Here is an 18,771-nt window from a genome sequence, read left to right on the forward strand (position 1 = left end):
TCAAAATCTAAAACAAAAGTAAAGAAATAATTTAGGGCGAAATAAATAAACAGCGTACAGCAGGTGCTATCTTGTCAATAATGATAAGAGGAACATGAAAAAAACCAGCAGAGAGCATGCACCCCAGTAAAGAATTAAATAAAGCAAGGAAAAATCATAATGTGCAGAAGGCCTACTTTTCGGATGATATTCACAGAAACAAAAATAAAGAACTAAAGATCTAAAAACAAAAGTAAAGTAAATGAGGGAGAAATAAATAAACAGCGTACAGCATGTGATGATAATTATACACTTCGACCAAAAATTTAAAAAATACTTAACACGCGACATAAATAAACAGCCATCTATCAAGAATGACAAGAGGAACATGAAAAAAAAACCACCTAATATATGAGAGCATGCACCCCAATAAAGAATTGCTTTAAAATAAAACAATGAAAAATCATGACATGTGAAATGTATGTTGATACACTTATAAATAATACTCAAGGGTGAAATAAAAAACACCTTATCTACCGATATTTCCACAGTTAAGCATACTCAGTGATCACTTGTACTAAAACAAAAATAAAGAAATACTTCACAAATGATAAGAGGAACACATAACAAATAAATAAGCGAGCATGTCCCAAAAAAAATTAGTAAAAGATAAAATAATGATAAAACGTACAAGAGGGGCAAAATATTTGTCGCAAAAAACTTATTAAATGCTCATTTGCTCTAAGATATTTAATGTTTGCAATTTACTCCTAGTTTATCATTTATTTATTATTTATCTAGGCTTATATATCTTTTATTTATTTATCTATTAATTTATCTATTTATCAATTTATTTCAATATCATTATTATTAAGTGCCTATTTATAATGATATTTAAATCTATCAACATTATGCTTACGTCATCCAGGAGTTATTATCCCACTTGAAATCGCCATATAAACACAAATTAATAAAGAAATACCCAATGGGTGAAATAAAAAGCATGATCTATCTTTTCAAGAATGAAAAGAGGATATAAAAATATAACAGAGCATGTCCTATAAACATGATAAAGAATTATTTAAAATCGTACAAATGTGAAACAGGTAATATGACATATACTTAAGGGATCTGGAATGAGCGTTTTGAGCGTTTCGACAGTATTTTTTGTGGGAAATGAGAGCACATCAGACATATCGAATTGCATTATACGAAGAATGTCTTTCTCATATCAACTAATTTTCATTTTTTGAAATTCACGATATAATGCAAATTTTATGACAAATTATTAAAATTTGATATTTTCAAATTTTGATATATAACAGTCCTCGAAGTAAATTTTATAAATCTAATGACATATTCTTAAAGTGTATGTAGCTGGGAGGAAAAGCCGACGATCAATTGAAAATTTTGACCTTTCATATTGAAGATATGGATTTTATTTCCCCAAAAGACCTATTTTTTTTGGGGGAAATCCATATCTTCAATACGAAAAGGTCAAAATTTTCAATTGATCGTCGGCCTTTCCTCCCAGCTACATATACTTAAAAAATGTATCTTTAAATTTATAAAATTTACTTCGAGAACAGTTATATATCAAAAATATCAATTTTAATGATTTGTCATAAATGTGTATTACATTGCTAATTTCAAAAATCACAATTATTTGATATCAGGACATTCTTAGTATTCAGAATGCAATTCGATATGTCTGATGTGCTCTAATGTCCCACAATAAATACTGTCCAAACGTTCATACCCCAGCCCTTAACATAAAACAAAATAAAACGGTCATGATAATATGACATTAAGGGCGAACACCACTAATGAAGCGTCTTGGTTGAAATGCACGTGAAAATTAATGTCTTTCTTTGCTCAATTTGAGGCCTTTTTGGCTCTCATAGTTGCCTGATGTACCCGTTACATTTTATTAAGAAACAAGGTAGTATAGTTTCTCTCCATTGATTTTGCAATAAGCGTCTCCAGGAGGGGGCTCAGAGGGCTTTCAGATTTATGCGGTGTGGGGGGCTTAATGGCTAAAATCGCCAAAAACCGCCTGATTTTACATATCCTCTAGCGTTGGTTGTCAGTAGATTGCAGTCACTCCTCATCAAGTGTTGACAAAGACAACAGTGGTTGTTGAAACGCATACACAGTAAGTGCATTTTCTTGGATCAGATACTACTGAACTCTGGTTTACTAGTTTACTCTACCGATCCTGATGAATTTGTTCAATCAATAACGATATCTGGGGGACCAATCACAAGCCAGATTCATTTAAAGATGCATTACATCATGACCAATGGTGGCAGCATGATTTTCCTGTGCATGAGGGTTTAGGGAAAATTAAATTATATGTCTAAACTTGAGGTTCCATGTGTAAAACATGGTCTTTTTTTAACGCATGTTTGGGGTATTGAAATTATATTTTTTTGGCTTGCACAATCATGGTAAAGATCCATGTCATACATAAGAGATTATAGGACATACAATACTTGGTAGGCCTAATGATAATGCGTAAACTTTGTACCTGTTAGGGAACTGAAATCAGACTGAAAACACAAACGTCATTCGAGGCTCTGTCTCACCAGTTGAATTTACAAGGCCCTTGTTATAACCAGTGGTGGCGGATGATTTTTTTCTGGGGGGGGGGGAAGGGTCACATAAGGTTCTGAACAGAAACGTCACATACGGACCAACCCACACTACCGAGAACCGCGAATGCCGAGAACCGCGAAAGCCGAGAACCGCTCTAGTTTATTTTATTTCTTCTTTTGCCTGGGTTACTCATTCAGTGGATGTTTTAAGGTATCCTCTGTTCTTCCATGAAGCCCAGGGGTTTGACTGATAATTTGCAGTTTGTAACATTATTGTGAACTTTGTGTATCACAACAAACACTAGCAGAGAGGCGAGCTTTCTGTAGTTTTTTAACTGGATAACCCAACAATCAAGTGAAACATTGGTTAGGTTTTCTGATTGACAAATCCAAAAATACTCAACTATTTTTTAGACCAAAAGTAATTTTGGATTTGTCAATCAGAAAATCTACCCAATTTTAATCTACAATCCTGCAAATGGATCTATTTCACATGTGAAACATGTTTTATTTTAAAATTATTTTATTTTACATTGCAGTCTCAATACCAGTTACTACCACCAAGCATGGCCCGTTTCTCGCCTTCCGACCCCGATGTAATCATTTATGCTGGTTATGGCATGCAAAAACAGATTCAATTCTACAGTATCTCTCAGAAGAAGGTAGGGTGTGTCAAGACTTCTGAATGGCTTTAACTAGAAGTTGCTATTTCAAAAAATTAATATATCAGAGATAGATGACTCAGTCGTTGCTGTTCAAATGGAAAATAAGAATCTTTGGGTGACAGATGGAAAGGAAAAATGTGTACATCCATATCAAAAGGATGCACTTGTCGACTGCTACATATGTCTCATTTCACATAATAACTGGGAATAAATACCAGACTCATTTTAAGTGAGGGTCACTTTATATCATCCCAAGTCACATAGCTTATTATTAATACAGAGAACATAACCATGTCACTTGGGGATGATTTGAAGTAACCTCCACTTGAGATGAGTCTGGTATTTACTCCTAGCTATCATGTGAAATGAGGCACATGTAGCAGCCGACAAGTGCATCGTTTTGATATGGATGTACACAAATAAGGTGTCTTTGGGTGACAGAGCATGCGCTCATTACAAAATATGGGGTCTTTGGGTGGCAGCGATGCTGCAAAAGGGGTCTTAATGGATCTACATACACGTCACCTCCAAAGTGGGAATGCCCCCGGAGGTGCGCATATGAAATCCGAGTACTCCAATAAACACACATCTTGTTAAAAAATGTATTTATAAATAATATTCAGAGGACAAATTAACAATTGACAAGGTCCACAAAATTTGAAAATACCCCTTCTGCAAAATTCTTAAAGAAAACCCTGCTTGAGGGTCAAATACACGCCAGTTTCATATGTTTTCTAGAGTGGCCACATTTGGCCCACAGGTCACCTTTTGAAAAATCCTTGAGTTATGCCATGCTTTGAGGATTAAGGCTTAGTAGATTTTACATCACACAATTTTCATATTCCTTTGAAATACTGTAAAAGTAGAAATTTTCGCGAGGTTTTTATTTTCGCGAATTTCGCGAGTGGACATAAAATCGCGAAAATAAAAACTGGCTTAAAATAACCTTTTGCATTAGGTTTCTATTGTATCAATATCAAAACCGTGAAATTTAATTCTCACGCAATTGACAAAATCTTCAAAATCGCGAAAATATCTTCTCGCGAAAATATTGACTTTTACAGTATAAAGAAAGTAGAATATTTCATAGAAGTTTGTATGTGTTTGTTCTTTGCAGGTTATACGTACAACAGCCTTGACACACTGGGCTACATGTTTAGATCTAAGCCCCAAAGGACACTTGATATTAACAGGCACAAATGGTAAGTATTTTCATTTTTGTACTAATTATGCATATTGGGAGAACTTTTTACATAATAGCAGCCACTTGTTTTTGTCTCGCCTGAACTTTGTTCAGGATGGGACTTAGTAATCACTATTTCTGTCTGTCCGTGCGTGTGGATGTAGGTGGGGGGGGTGTGTGGATGTGTGTGTGGATGGATGTATGTGTGTCCGTCCGGAGCTGTATCTGGGGAACCGTAAGACCTACGGCGACGCTACTTGGTGGGAGGAAGGGTATCCAAGTTTGCTCCGTAACCGTATGTTTTCGGGAAGATATGCAAATTAACATAGCTAATTTGCATAATTTATGCGCAAATCAGCGCAAATTGATAGCGGAGTTTGTGGACAGACTATCTCAAGATCCGTCGGGCGCATGGTAACGAAACCTGGTGACAGGAATGATACACACCTGCTGATCACCTGATTAGTTTTTCGGCGAAAAGTATGCGCATTTAGTTGTTAATTTGCATAATTTATGCGGAACAATTCTACAAATATGGTTGGTGATCTGAAGAAATCCGCCTTGTGGGGCTGTATCTGGGGGATTCGTAAGATCCCTAAGCCCTATGCTGATGAAACGTGGTAGGGGGTAGTATGACCAGAGGATCTCAACCCGATTCGATTTTCAGCGCAAAATATAAGTACCTAATTTGCACAATTTATGCATAGTCTCGGAGACTAGGGGTCGCACGTTCTTCAAACTTGGTGGGTGGGTGCATCTTCACCCCAGACAGAACAAGTTTGTATTGGTTTAGTCGTCAAGGTCACCCAAGGTCATCCAGGGGTCATCTGAGGTCAAATGACTAAAAACTGTCGTATGGGCACGAAACTTGGTGGGTACGGTCAACATAATGTGGTAGGGGGTAGTATGACCAGAGGATGCACACTAGTACCCCCCATGTGGCCCCTCCCACACACTCAAAGTTGAGGGGGGGTCAAAAATTTAATGAAATATTGTTTTTATATTGCGCATTACATATATCAATTAAGCTCATGTAGGCCAAGTCATTAGGCCAAAAAAAGACTTTACAGAATGTCTCTCATGTACAAAAGTATAGGAAACTGAACATTTAAAACCACCTTTTTAGGGTGAAGGAAGCATTTTTTCAAAAAAATGTCTAAAACAGGTTCTATGTCAAAAATGGTCTATCATACAATGTAGTCTTCATGCACACTAGCACCCCCCCCCCCCCTGGTGGCCCCCTCCCACACACTCGAAGTTGGGGGGGTCAAAAATTTAATGAAATATTGTTTTTATATTGCGCATTACATATATCAATTTCGGTCATGTAGGCCAAGTCATTAGGCCAAAAAAAGACTTTGAAGAATGTCTCTCATGTACAAAAGTATAGGAAACTGAACATTTAAAACCACCTTTTTAGGGTGAAGGAAGCATTTTTCAAAAAAATGTTCAAAACAGGTTTTTATGTCAAAAATGGTCTATCATACAATGTAGTCTTCATGCACACTAGCCCCCCCCCCATGTGGCCCCCTCCCACACACTCGAATTTTGGGGGGTCAAAAATTTAATGAAATATTGTTTTTATATTGCATTATATATATCAATTTCGGTCATGTAGGCCAAGTTATTAGGCCAAAAAAGACTTTGAAGAATGTCTCTCATGTACAAAAGGATAGGAAACTGAACATTTAAAACCACCTTTTTAGAGTGAAGGAAGCATTTTTTCAAAAAAATGTCTAAAATGGGTTTTTATGTCAAAAATGTCTCTTTTGGGGTGCTACATCGAGTCACATGTTTGGAAGATTATTTCGGGGTTATCTGAGGTCAAATTACTAAAAACTGTCGTATGGGCATGAAACTTGGTGGGTACAATCAACATTTAGAGTCAAATGTTCGGAAGATTATTTCGGGGTCATCCGAGGTCACCCAGGGGTCATCTGAGGTCAAATTACTAAAAACTGTTGTATGGGCATGAAACTTGGTGGGTACAATCAACATTTAGAGTCAAATGTTCGGAAGATTATTTCGGGGTCATCCAAGGTCACCCAGGGGTCATCTAAGGTCAAACTACTAAAAACTGTCCTATGGGCATGAAACTTGGTGGGTACAGTCAACATTTAGAGTCAAATGTTCGGAAGATTATTTCGGGGTCATCCGAGGTCACCCAGGGGTCATCTGAGGTCAAATTACTAAAACTGTTGTATGGGCATGAAACTTGGTGGGTACAGTCAACATTTAGAGTAAAATGTTCGGAAGATTATTTCAGGGTCATCCGAGGTCACCTAGGGGTCATCCGAGGTCAAATTACTAAAAACTGTCGTATGGGCATGAAACTTGGTGGGTACAGTCAACATTTGGAGTAAATTTTCGGAAGGTTATTTCGGGTTCATCCGAGGTCACCCAAGGGTCATCTGAGGTCAAATTACTAAAAACTGTCATATGGGCATGAAACTTGGTGGGTACAGTCAACATTTAAAGTAAAATGTTCGGAAGATTATTTCGGGGTCATCCGAGGTCACCTAGGGGTCATCTGAGGTCAAATTTCTAAAAACTGTTGTATGGGCATGAAACTTGGTGGTGAAAAGGTCATCCATGGGCATGACACCTGGTGGTTACAGTCAACATTTAAAGTCAAATTTTTGGAAGGTCATTTCAGGGACATCTGAGGTCACCCATGGGTCATCTGTGGTCAAATTTCTAAAAACTGTCACAGGGGCACGAAACTTGGTGGGTACAGTCATCATTTAGAGCCAAATTTTTGGACAGTCATTGCAAGGTCATCTGAGGTCACTCAGAGGTCATCTGAAGTCAAATGATTAAAAACTGTTGTATGGGCATGACATGTACAGTCAACATTTAGAGCCCAATTTTTGGAAGGTCATTTTGGGGTCATCTGAGGTCAAATTAGTAAAAATTGTCGGATGGGCATGAGACTTGGTGGGTACAGTCACCATCAGCCACAAGCGGCTAGGGGACGCAGGGGTAACCTTGTCAATCAATGGTTATTATATTGTCCACCAAAGTTAAGCTTATGACATCACCAATACGTTTATATCCATGATCAATCCAATTGATAGGCAATTATCCCCAGAGGACCACTGTGCAAAATTGACCAAGTTTAACGTGTGCGTATACATGTAAATCTGCATGGAATAAAAGTTAAATAATTATAAAATATTACAATTTGAAATGAAATAAAATTTTATAATAATAATGAAAAATCATCACAATGTTATAAATAATGATAATAGGCCTAATAACAACTTTTATGTTAAATTATTGACCATTTATAATATAAAGCTACCAAGTAATCTACATTTTGGCCATCCCGGCAAACACAAAACATTTTTGGGTTTTGGTTTTGGTGAAAAAACGTTTTAATAACATTAAATGTCGGGTTAAATAAAGGTCATGAAAACATTTTAAAACGTTTTGTATGGAAACACACTACAAATATTTTTGAGAATTATTAAAGTGCTTAGTTTTAACCAAATAAAAAAAAAACACCAAGCGCATTTTAATATAACATTTTTCTGCTAAATTGAATTGGTATTTGTATTCAAGTTAGGCCTACATTTTATGATAAGATATTTAGGCCTATGTCAATGATAATGATAAAAAAGTTTTAATTTCTTTAATAAATAAAAATCTAATATACCTTATATATTCTTATAATATTATCATTATTTTGTTTATATTTTTATTATTGTTTTTTTTTTTAATCGTAATCATAAAGAATAAATTAAGTCATGACAACTTGTTGTTGAGTGCTGAATCCAGGTACCTGGCTGAATCACCTCGTAAAGTATTAAAGTGCGCCGCCCTAGTAAGCTTAATTCCATGATCTTGATCCTGCTTTTATCGATATACATCGATCACTTATCGGATTAAGTATTGAACACAATAGATGAAGTATTTGATTGACAAGGTTACCCCTGCGTCCCCTAGCCGCTTGTCATCAGCCAGGTAATTGTGCCCAGCCGAGACCCATCAAAATTTAGCGATCAAAGGTCAAATTCCAATATTGGTTCAATCAAGCTCAAATTGAACAGGCAAATCGCCATGGGTTGTTGCAGGTTCATTTACTTCTACCAAAAGTAATCGTAAAAGCAAGCGATCGCGAAAGCAGGCGAGACTCGTGGTTCGAGAACCGCCTTGTTTGTTTTTATTAACATTTGTTGTTACATTTCTGGAATTGAATGATGAAACTTTGTAAGAAATCGTACATTTGGAGAGTTTGAAATCCTGAATATTCTGGGTATGGGGCAAAGTGACATTTTTCAATATGTGACTCAATCTGGTCTATGGGGGCCAAAGGCGCCAAATTTGAAACTGAGATAAAGGTAAAAAATATGGAGTAAAAAACAATCAAATACATAAGAAAATAGACATCAAAAAACTTCATAACTTTAGAACCAAGTATGCTACACCTTTGGTGTTTTCGGTAAATGATAGCCTATTGTATGTATAATGTAATAATTACAGTAACTCAATTTTCAAAAATGCCTCCTTTGGCCCCCATGGACCAGATCGTGTCACATATATGAGCTTTTTTTGTTCAAAATGCTTGTGTGTACGCTCGTTGCTCTATATGAATAAGTTATGTGCACAAATCGATGGTGCGACCAGTGAAATATGCATCTATGTCACTACGCAACTCTAGGTGAATCAAAGTTTACCTTAATACCAAATTGGGGTAAAAATGCTGTATGATTTTTACATAGTGCAACATTAAATTATGACAGCAACTTTGCAAAGCAAAATTTACTGTAAAATATAATGTGTCTTTGGTTTTCTTTTGCCTGTCACAGAACGTCTGGTGAAGCTGATGGACTACCATGAAGGCAGTTTTCAAGATTTCATCGCACACAACAATGCCATTCAGCTGGTTAGATTTGCACCAAATGGGAAACTGGTATTCTCTGTTGCAAACAATGAAATTCTTGTTTGGGAGGTGGTTGTGTAGTTATGTAGGCATTCCTGATCTTTTGTTGAGATCTGTGCACAGAGCCCTCCCAAGGCCAAAGTATACCTTCTGTTTAACCTGTCCACTGATCTTAAAGAACAGGCACATAAAAGTGGTATGATATATCCATCTGACCATAGGAATAATCCAGGGAGAACTTCAGAAGGCGAATAGACATAATCCAGGGAGACGAAGAATGTTTGTTGATTATTGGTTGAAAGTGAACTGGAAACTTAGTAATGAACCAACAAAAGACCGAACAATTTGTAGCTGGCAAGTTCAGGAATGATTAACAGATTTTAAAAATTTCTTTTGCACAAAACCAGAATTTTACTCACGATTGACGATTTCATCTATCATGGTTGATAGATATTTTCATCATTCTGAAGGTGTCTATCGACCATGATAGACGAAATCGTCAATCGTGAGTAAAATTCTGGTTTTGTGCAAAAGAAATTTATTAAATCTGTTAATCTACAAATCTGATGAATCTACATGTATTCAGTGAAATGATAAATAGTTTGAACAACTTGAAATTTTAATATAGTATACTGACTAGGTAATAGTTTCTGAAACAAATTGAGGTGTACATGGTGAAGTAATTGTTGTCCCAGGCAAAATGGGGGGGGGGGTGGTTCTCCCCAGGTCGGTATGTCACTGGGTGAAACCGATCCAAATACATTATCTAATTGTTTTCCACCATTGTGGTCTGTTTCATTGAATCATTTTAGGCACGCTAAAGCATGGAACAGCGGCACAATAGTACTTCTCAAACCCTGTGTATTGTAATGTATTTATTTCGTAAACACTATCACACAAATATTGACTGCTATGAGGGACATGGTTAAAATTATAGGCCCAAGGTGATCTCAGAACTATGACCTGTGGCCCAGCCGAAGGTTGTAGCATGGTTTGGAGATCACCGCATGGCCTATAATTTTAACCATGACCCGAATAAAGCAGTCAATATTTGTTTTATATACCAAATATTCATCTGATTTTTATAAGAATTTACAGTTCAGTCACCATCAGGCCGGGGTGAATGTCTATTTTATAGCTCTTAGGCCAACGGTAACAACATTTTCACGACTTGCCAATACTGCTCTTTCCAGATGGCCTTTATAACCATGGTTAAAGGCCAAATATAAACAAAAGTTCTCCAAGATTCTTACCTGACTAGATATCTACACAGAGTACCAATGCTGCTACAGCACAGGTCCCTTTAGCAGTTATACTGCACTTGTATGACACTGGTATGCCCCTGGTACTACACATTACTAGCTAAGTACCTTGGCTATGGTGCTCGGCAATAGTGAGTGTACCTGTGCAAGCGGCCGCAATAGGAATCTGGAAGTGACTAGTAGTCTTTATGCTGGTAGCTAGGAGATGGTATGCATTTACTCTGATGCAGTTAGTGATGTTAGTATGCATTTCAATGGGTGTAACTTCAAATTAGGAGCATTCGCTCAAAGCACTGGCATGCACATCCACATGTGTAAAGTTGCCCCATAGAACGAAGCACCCATCTCAATGCATTGATGTCACTAAAGGCACTGTGTGGATTTGAAGAAATGCTATACAGGCTGTGCTTCTGCGCTATACAGTGATTTCAGTGAAGGGCCGTAACATATCCATTAAAGGTTGTCCCAGTATGAAGAAACTTTTAAACCCATCTGTAGAATTTTGATATTTGTAAAAATTGGCAATTTGGAAATTGAGATGCATTATGACAGCATTTAACATGGTATTTTTTATGATATGGAAATTGAAACTGGTTTAGTTTTTATTATTTTTACTGAAAAGTAGTGATATGGTCGGCACCGTTTTTTTATTGTCGACATGTCGATATAATTCGTATACCGACGTCGACAGTGTGTCAACATAAACAAAAAATTCTAAAAAAAAAAAAAAAAAAAAATTTTTTTTTTTTAAATTTTCAAAAACATTTTTGGCCAGAAAATCAAGTTATAGGCCCAAACTGACTTGTTATTCAAGGTTGGAAACCAGAGAAATACTGCTACTCAAAAAAAAAAAAAAAAAAGCCAATTTTTTTTACAAAGTTGGAAAAAGTTGTACAATTTAATTCATTTTTGTTTCTATTGAACAGCTAGCAATGCATACTAATTCAATGTGTCCCTGACTGTTCAATCAAAGGTAATCAAAATGTACAAGTTCATCCAACTTTGTAAAAAAAAATTGGCATTTTTTTTTTTTTTTTAGTAGCAGTATTTCTCTGGTTTCAACCTTGAATAACAAGTCAGTTTGGGCCTATAACTTGCTTTTCTGGCCAAAAATATTTTTTGAAAACTGAAAAAAAAAAAAAAAAAAAAAAATTTTTTTTTTTTGTCGACATGATTTTTGATGTCGGCATACGTGCCGACGTCGACATGATGTCGACATAAGGCATGTCGACCACATCACTACTGAAAAGTAAAGATCAAAGTGTGAAGCTACTTTGTTTTCCTTGACCTGTGCAAAAATTCAAAACGGGCAGAACTTGGCCTAATATTGTAATGAGCATCTTCTTGTGTGCCCATCTTAACACCAAAATTGATTATGGGTTTACAATAGTGAAAAATTGCAATTATTTGCACGCAATTGTCCCAGTAATGCAATTTTTGGAGCATGCATGGCAGTGTCAAAACTTTACAGCACTCCTAGTGAAACGTTCAGTATATTTACAAGCCGACGACGGATGTCGGCTTGTTCTGTCTCTTCTCAATTCTTTCTTCTTCTTTCTTCTTTCTTTCTTCTGGCAACCAATCAACTGCATCTAGCGTCGCAAAGGATTGACAGATTTCAACCAAAGTTGACCCAAATGACCACTGGGCTAGGCCAAACCTTCCATTTGACTTTGACCTCGCTGTGACCTTTGACCTAGCTATAATGGTCAAAAATGTGATTTCACAAAAATGCTACTCCTTCCACAAATTTCATGCAATGATCATGTGACTCATGCATATGAATCAACATGTGGCAGTGCTTAAAACTTCCTAAAAAGAATTGAGGTCAAAGGTCATTAAGGGGTCATTTCCGGTCTGAAAGCTAAAAATATTCAAAAAATCACTGTCTTTACAAAATATATATAGCAGAGAGTCGCCATTAGCACACATGCATTGCTACTAGCCAGGGTCTTTAGGATGCCTACAGGTTTGGGGTCAAAGGTCATTAAGGGGTTACTTCGGTCAAAAACCAAAATGTTCAAAAATTTTTATCTCAAAATGTAAACAGACCAGAATAATATAACCAACATACATGAATTAGTGTTCCCTGATGTATGCACGGTATTTTTATTTTGGGGGTCAAAGGTCATTAAGGGGTCACTTCCTGTTTTTAGCTGAATAACTTCAAGAATTTTTATCTCAAGAACTGAACATGTTAGAATTTTTAAATTAAAATGGGAACAATGCATTTTGTCGGTGTAAATAAGGTTTTTTTACATTGAGGTCAAAGGTCAATAAAGGGGTCAAAAGGTCAATCAAAATTTTCAAAAATCAAAATCCATGTATAAGTTCGATTAAGCTGAAATTCACCAGGAATATTTCTTATGACATCCTAAGCACAGTGCAAGAGCAGTTGACCCCATCCGTAACCCAGGTGTCAAGTTATAGGGGTCAAATTGCGGCTTGTATTCAGCGTCTGTTGACTCTAGTTGTATATGCCGCATACCGGGCCAAAATGATGCACACTGGGGGAATGTTATCTTTCATCCCTGACAACTGACCCCTGGTGTAATCCACAATAAAATCCGACCTTCAAAATGAAGGTAGGTTAAAAGTAGAAAAATACCATATTTGCACTACCATATTTGCACATATTGGTCATCCTGTTTGATTTTTGAAAAGGGAAAATGTAAAAATTGTTTATTTTTACTAACTTTTGAGGTAAATTTTGTGTTATTTTGTTAAGTGAATAGATGAAAGTGACGGTTATGATGAATGAGTTTAATAACTTTGCATCGGTAATATATCAGGCATTGTGAAAAATCTAAACATTTTGCTTTGGACCTTGGAATATCTCTCAGAGCCACGCCGCTCGGGATATTCCTCGGTTCCAAAAGCAAATGTTTAGATTTTTTACAATGCCCTCCAAATAACCAAACTACCGCTCCAATTCTTCCTGGTGATTGTCTGACTGACTTCACCTGTGGCTTGAGCTTCTTCACTTTTAGTGTTTACAATGCAAAGTTGTTGTCTGCTCATCATTTGTCCCACTGCCTTATTTCTTTGGGTTCTTCTTGATTGTCTGTCACTTACTTTGATTTCTAATGCTTCTAGACCCTTTTATCCGTCAAAAGATTGATAAGTTCCTCTTGTGGGTAAATTTTCAGACATAATTTTAAATTACATGATATAACAGATCCAGTGGTGATTATTGTGCAAAGAAACACAAGACAAATTGATGTTGTGTCAAAGGTCATAACACAACATCCCCCAAAAGGGGGTACTAGTCTGTTTGTAACCTATGTTTCATTCAAACATACATGAGCGAACAGTTATTATTTGAAGTACACATTTATGAGATGTGATCAAATTGGCCTATTTATGATCATTTGGTGGAACTATTAGGCAAAATAGTTTTTTAAAGGAAATCTCTGATAATACTTTAAAATAATATAATGAAAAATGAATTTTGCATAACATGACTCATTTGTCACAGTGAAGTCACATGTGTAATAAGTACCGTAACTACTCGGATATAAGCCCACCTTCGGCTATAAGCCCACCCCCTATTTTTCAAAACATTCTGGGAACAAGGGTGCACTCTGGTATAAGCCCAGTTGTAATTTTGGCTAAGTTCTTAAATCAAATCAATGCTTGTCTTTCACATTTAAGAACAAATGTGTGATGCAATAAACCAAAGTCAGCCGTAACTCGACAATATTAAATTTTCAGTTTCTTATAGGATAGTAAAAAGCATTTACAATGCTGCATTTTGCAGAAAACCCCCAATGAAATTGAACCAGTTCCAAAGGTATGAGTAATTAAAGAGTTTCCAAAACAGCAGGAAACAAAAGGCAATATTTCCTTTGTTTGGCTATATCTCAAAATCAATATTTCCGAGTTCCGACTGATTTTGCTTGATCGCATCACATGTAAAAAATATCAGTTGATATCAAACTAACATTCCGTACTTTTTTAATTTTAAAAAATGACATAGATGATAAAAAATTACTGGTACATCGGGCATATACAAATGAGGATGATTGTCCTTATTTTTAAGTTCAAGTACGGTACTAGTCCCTCCCCGGTTATAAGCCCACCACCAGTTTGAAGTGAAATTGCCCATCTAGGGGTTACGGTAATAATTTAATTTAATTTAATTTAATTTAATTTAACCACTTACTGTACTCATGTATATTCAATTTTGTAAAGTTTCCTCATTGTAAATAGTAAATTGTATTACATGTATGATATTGTTTATATTGAAAAAAATATGCAATTGATATGTTTATTGCTAAAATAAATTATGCAAATGAAAACAATTTACAAATGTCTTGGCACTTGCATTGTTTTCTTTGACACAGAAAAGTGATTTCCATGTCGAGTGCTCAGAGCACAAAACAGGCAAGTTTTGTATTTTTTAATTCAAAAAAGCACATACCTGTTTTGAGCTCCAAGCAGTTGAATTATGAAAGTTGCGATCGCCCCCCCCCCCCCCTGGCAGCTACGCCACTGCTCATTCCCTATAGGATATTAATATTAAGATGTAGGCCTGCAATCCTGAAAGTGGAAAATTATGAAAACTGCATACTTTATTTGGAAAGCAATGCTTTGAGCAGTAGGAATTTCAATTGAATGAACACAGCCTGGCGATTTTTCGCGTACACTGCGTGATGTACAACAGCATGTGCACCTGTGCGTGCATGCGTAACGCTCAAGTGAATCCAACTATGCAAACACTTGTGATTGGTTAGTATTTTAATTATTGTATCCAAGCTAAGGTCATGTGTTCGCGTTGTAGTTTGAAATATACGATTCACGATGTACTCTCCCAACGAAATGTCTTTCCGCAGTAACAAATGTTGAGAGTAAATAATACTAACTTGAAACCTATTTATTTACTTCAATCAATTCACCATCGAAGTGGTTACGTAATTCTCTTGGTTACCAGATCACGCTATTTTGGTATGCCTTCGAGTGCCATATACTTTGCGTGGTGATTGTTTCGATCGTGGTTCACTACTCAAGTGCGTGATCTCGTTGACATAGTAACATTACGTAACTTCGATACTGAATATCATCTATAATACCTTTTCAGTTTTAATCAACTTTTCAACATCAAAACATTGCTGGAAAATAACGAAACAAACTTTCTTATGATATCATGAAAAACCTGTACAAAATTATATATATTATATTGTATAATTAGCTAATTCTGACGTCAGTCATTGACGACCACCATAACAACAGATGACGCCCGGGGCTCTTTTTTAAAACATGTGATGCATAACAAATGATCAAGGTTATGAATTGTGATACTAGGTGAATAAAGGTATCCCCGATTACAACGGATTAGTAATTGTTATGCGATTATGTTATTTGCCACGATCCAAAAGAGATAACTTCCATTCAGTTAATATCATGCAGCCTCACTACAGGGATTTCCTATCTAGCAGCGCATTATAGTTTAATTTCGACTTCCAAAATTGTTCAGTTTTAACATCAGATCAGGCTCAAAATGCCAAAAATTACCGACCACCAGAAGGGAATGATAGAAGCATATCATAGTGAAGGAAAATCTAACCGTGAAATTGTAAGATTATTGAATATTGACGAGGGATCTATTCGATATAATTTGAGAAAAAAAGATTCACGGCTCAATGGACAATCGCCCGAAATCTGGATGGCCGAAAAAAACAACACCAAGATAATAATAACAACCGAACCCAAATAGTGTTTGTATCAAACATTGTTGATGATGACCAGCAGTGCTAAGTCGGGATAACTTAACTGCAAGTTGATCATGATAACTTTTTGATAGCAAGAGGGTATTGACGTCATAATGAGCCTCATTAAACAGCGCCGCCACTTTTTCAATGGAATTTTACTGTGTAATTTACCGCAAAATAAGGATATTTTTTCTTTCTTTATATGTGATGCGATCAAGCAAAATCAGTCGGAATTCGGAAATATTAAATTTTCAGTTTCTTGTAGGATAGTAAAATGCATTTACAAAGCTGTATTTTGCAGAAAACCCCATTGAAATTGAGCAACCAGTTCCAAAGATATGAGCAATTAAAGTTTCAAAAACAATAGGAAACAAACCGAAATATTTCCTTTGTGTGGCTATATCTCAAAATCAATATTTCCAAGTTCCGACTGATTTTGCTTGATCGCATCACATATTTGTAATAAATGAGGGTTCCAGGTTCCTGCAATTATGACTATTATTGATTAACCCTAACAGAACTAGGACTCACTAAAGCTCACTATTAAAACCGCTCTGCGTGCATGCATTCCACGGGACTTGATGGCGCAATCAGACCAAGTCATATATACCCAGGGAATCGTTGGCCGGGCCAACGTCACCTGTGTAGGTACATGCTGGGGATCTTCTGCGTGGCATGCGAGGGGTCCGAGGTTCGAATCCCGGGGGTGCCAAGTGACTATTTTCTTCATCTTCTCTCCTTTTTCGTTCCTTCTTTCCCTTCCGATAGCCAAAAAACCACGGGTAGGGTTAGGATTAAAGGGTTTTTATTTTAGTGACAGTTAGGTTTGATACGTTTTCCATCTGTAGTATCATTACAATTTTTTACATTTTCTGCGGTTATAGGGGTTGCGGAAAGACATTTCGTCGGGAGAGTACGATCACGGTTGGATATGTACAGCTGTTGAAAGCTGTGTTCATTCAATTGAAATCATTTCTAGTTGGGGTTGATGAAGGGGTGGAATGGAGAAGGGGGGCCCTCAACCCAAGTGATCATTAGGGCTGTGCAATAATTATATACTGTGGGGAAGATATTGGGAGGGGGCAAGAATTGTTTGGCAAGCCAAAAATGAGAAAGCAATTTTTGGCAGGTTGAAATAGGGGGGAGGGAGTAAGCAATTTTGGCACACATTTCTGGGGCATATTTTAATTACAACAGGCTTAGGAACTGCAGAACAATCCAAATATTTGGCATGGGTGTTTTTGGCACGCCATTTGGAAAATTTAACCTTCAGGGTCTCCGTAATTATTGCACCGCCCAAAATATGTGCCCCCGGTCTATGAAAGTCACAGGAAAATTCCTCCTACAGACAGTTATTTGCCGTATAGACTCTTTTTCAGCAGGCGGACTTACCCATGACCCATTTTTTTGAAGTTCTACATTGATATCCAAGTTCCTTATTATAGCAAATACTCCATAGATGAAAATCAACTTCATTGGAAGGTCTATTTATGAACAAACACTGCTCTCAGGTAAGAGACAAATAACAAGATCTACACATGATTATTATGTTTGTTCACATTTAGAAGTGAAATTTATCAAAGACCAACAATATATATATATTCATTTTTTCTTCATAATCCTCTTCAAAACATTTTCATTTTGAGTCTGCAAATATAATACTGATACAATACCATTCAAACTTACATTCTATAAACCATAACAAACTTCTCAACCCCATGAGAACTACCTGCCTATTGGTCAAAAAGAAGTTTTCATTATCAATTGGACCAATCAGCAACATTGTTAGAATAATTTCACCATGAAAAAAAATTGGGGTGAATTATTTTGGTGATTAAAGTTAAGATATCCCCTAATTGACCAATCGGGGCCAATGTTAGATCGGCAGGTAGTGCTCAGGGGGTTAAATAGTGTCAACTCATTCTCCATAACATCATTTAGGTTCAGTAAACTAGTTTACCAAGCTAAGCTTAAGAAACTAAAGGAACATATATAAAACTTGTGAACATGGTTAACATACAGATATGCCACTTAACTCGGATTAAGTAAAATTGAAACAAAATCTGTAAACTATAAACTCAGGAAGGAACAAGTAAAATACTCCCTTTATATTATTCAATATATGCAAGAATATCAAGAATTGGATCTGAGCAAATAAAAATGTGTGGTTTCCCAGATTATAAATCACTTTCTCCCCTGATTGTCATAACTGCAATATTCAAAATAATGTTGTTTTTAGGTCAAATTGGTACATGTACTTCTGAAAATAGAACACCAAGAATAACTTAGATTTGGATGGGAAAAGTAAACGAAGAAAAATGTTTAAAATAATGATTTAATTAACATATTTCTTACATGAATCATGATTGATGATTGACAATGCACAACAGACTGTTTAGCTAATAAGTTATTTAAACAATGTAAATGAAGGCACTTCAAAAAGTATCTGAAACACAAGACAAAACAAAATGCACTGGCTGAAAATGGAC

The 18,771-nt window shown here is 36.2% G+C and overlaps 1 protein-coding gene across 1 annotated transcript in view; it reads left to right on the forward strand.

Annotated features, from left to right (window-relative positions):
- Window positions 1–9,403, forward strand: part of LOC140163497 (WD repeat-containing protein 90-like) — an 89,631-nt gene extending 80,228 nt beyond the window's left edge. Inside the window, exons 38-40 of the mRNA XM_072186810.1 lie at window positions 3,116–3,238; window positions 4,359–4,443; window positions 9,236–9,403. Coding sequence (XP_072042911.1) covers window positions 3,116–3,238; window positions 4,359–4,443; window positions 9,236–9,390 — 363 coding nt within the window. The 3' untranslated portion in view covers window positions 9,391–9,403. The remainder of the gene's footprint in view (window positions 1–3,115; window positions 3,239–4,358; window positions 4,444–9,235) is intronic.
- Window positions 9,404–18,771: the final 9,368 nt, after the last annotated feature.

Source organism: Amphiura filiformis, chromosome 11 (assembly GCF_039555335.1).
Source record: "Amphiura filiformis chromosome 11, Afil_fr2py, whole genome shotgun sequence".
Taxonomy (NCBI): Eukaryota; Metazoa; Echinodermata; class Ophiuroidea; order Amphilepidida; family Amphiuridae; genus Amphiura; species Amphiura filiformis.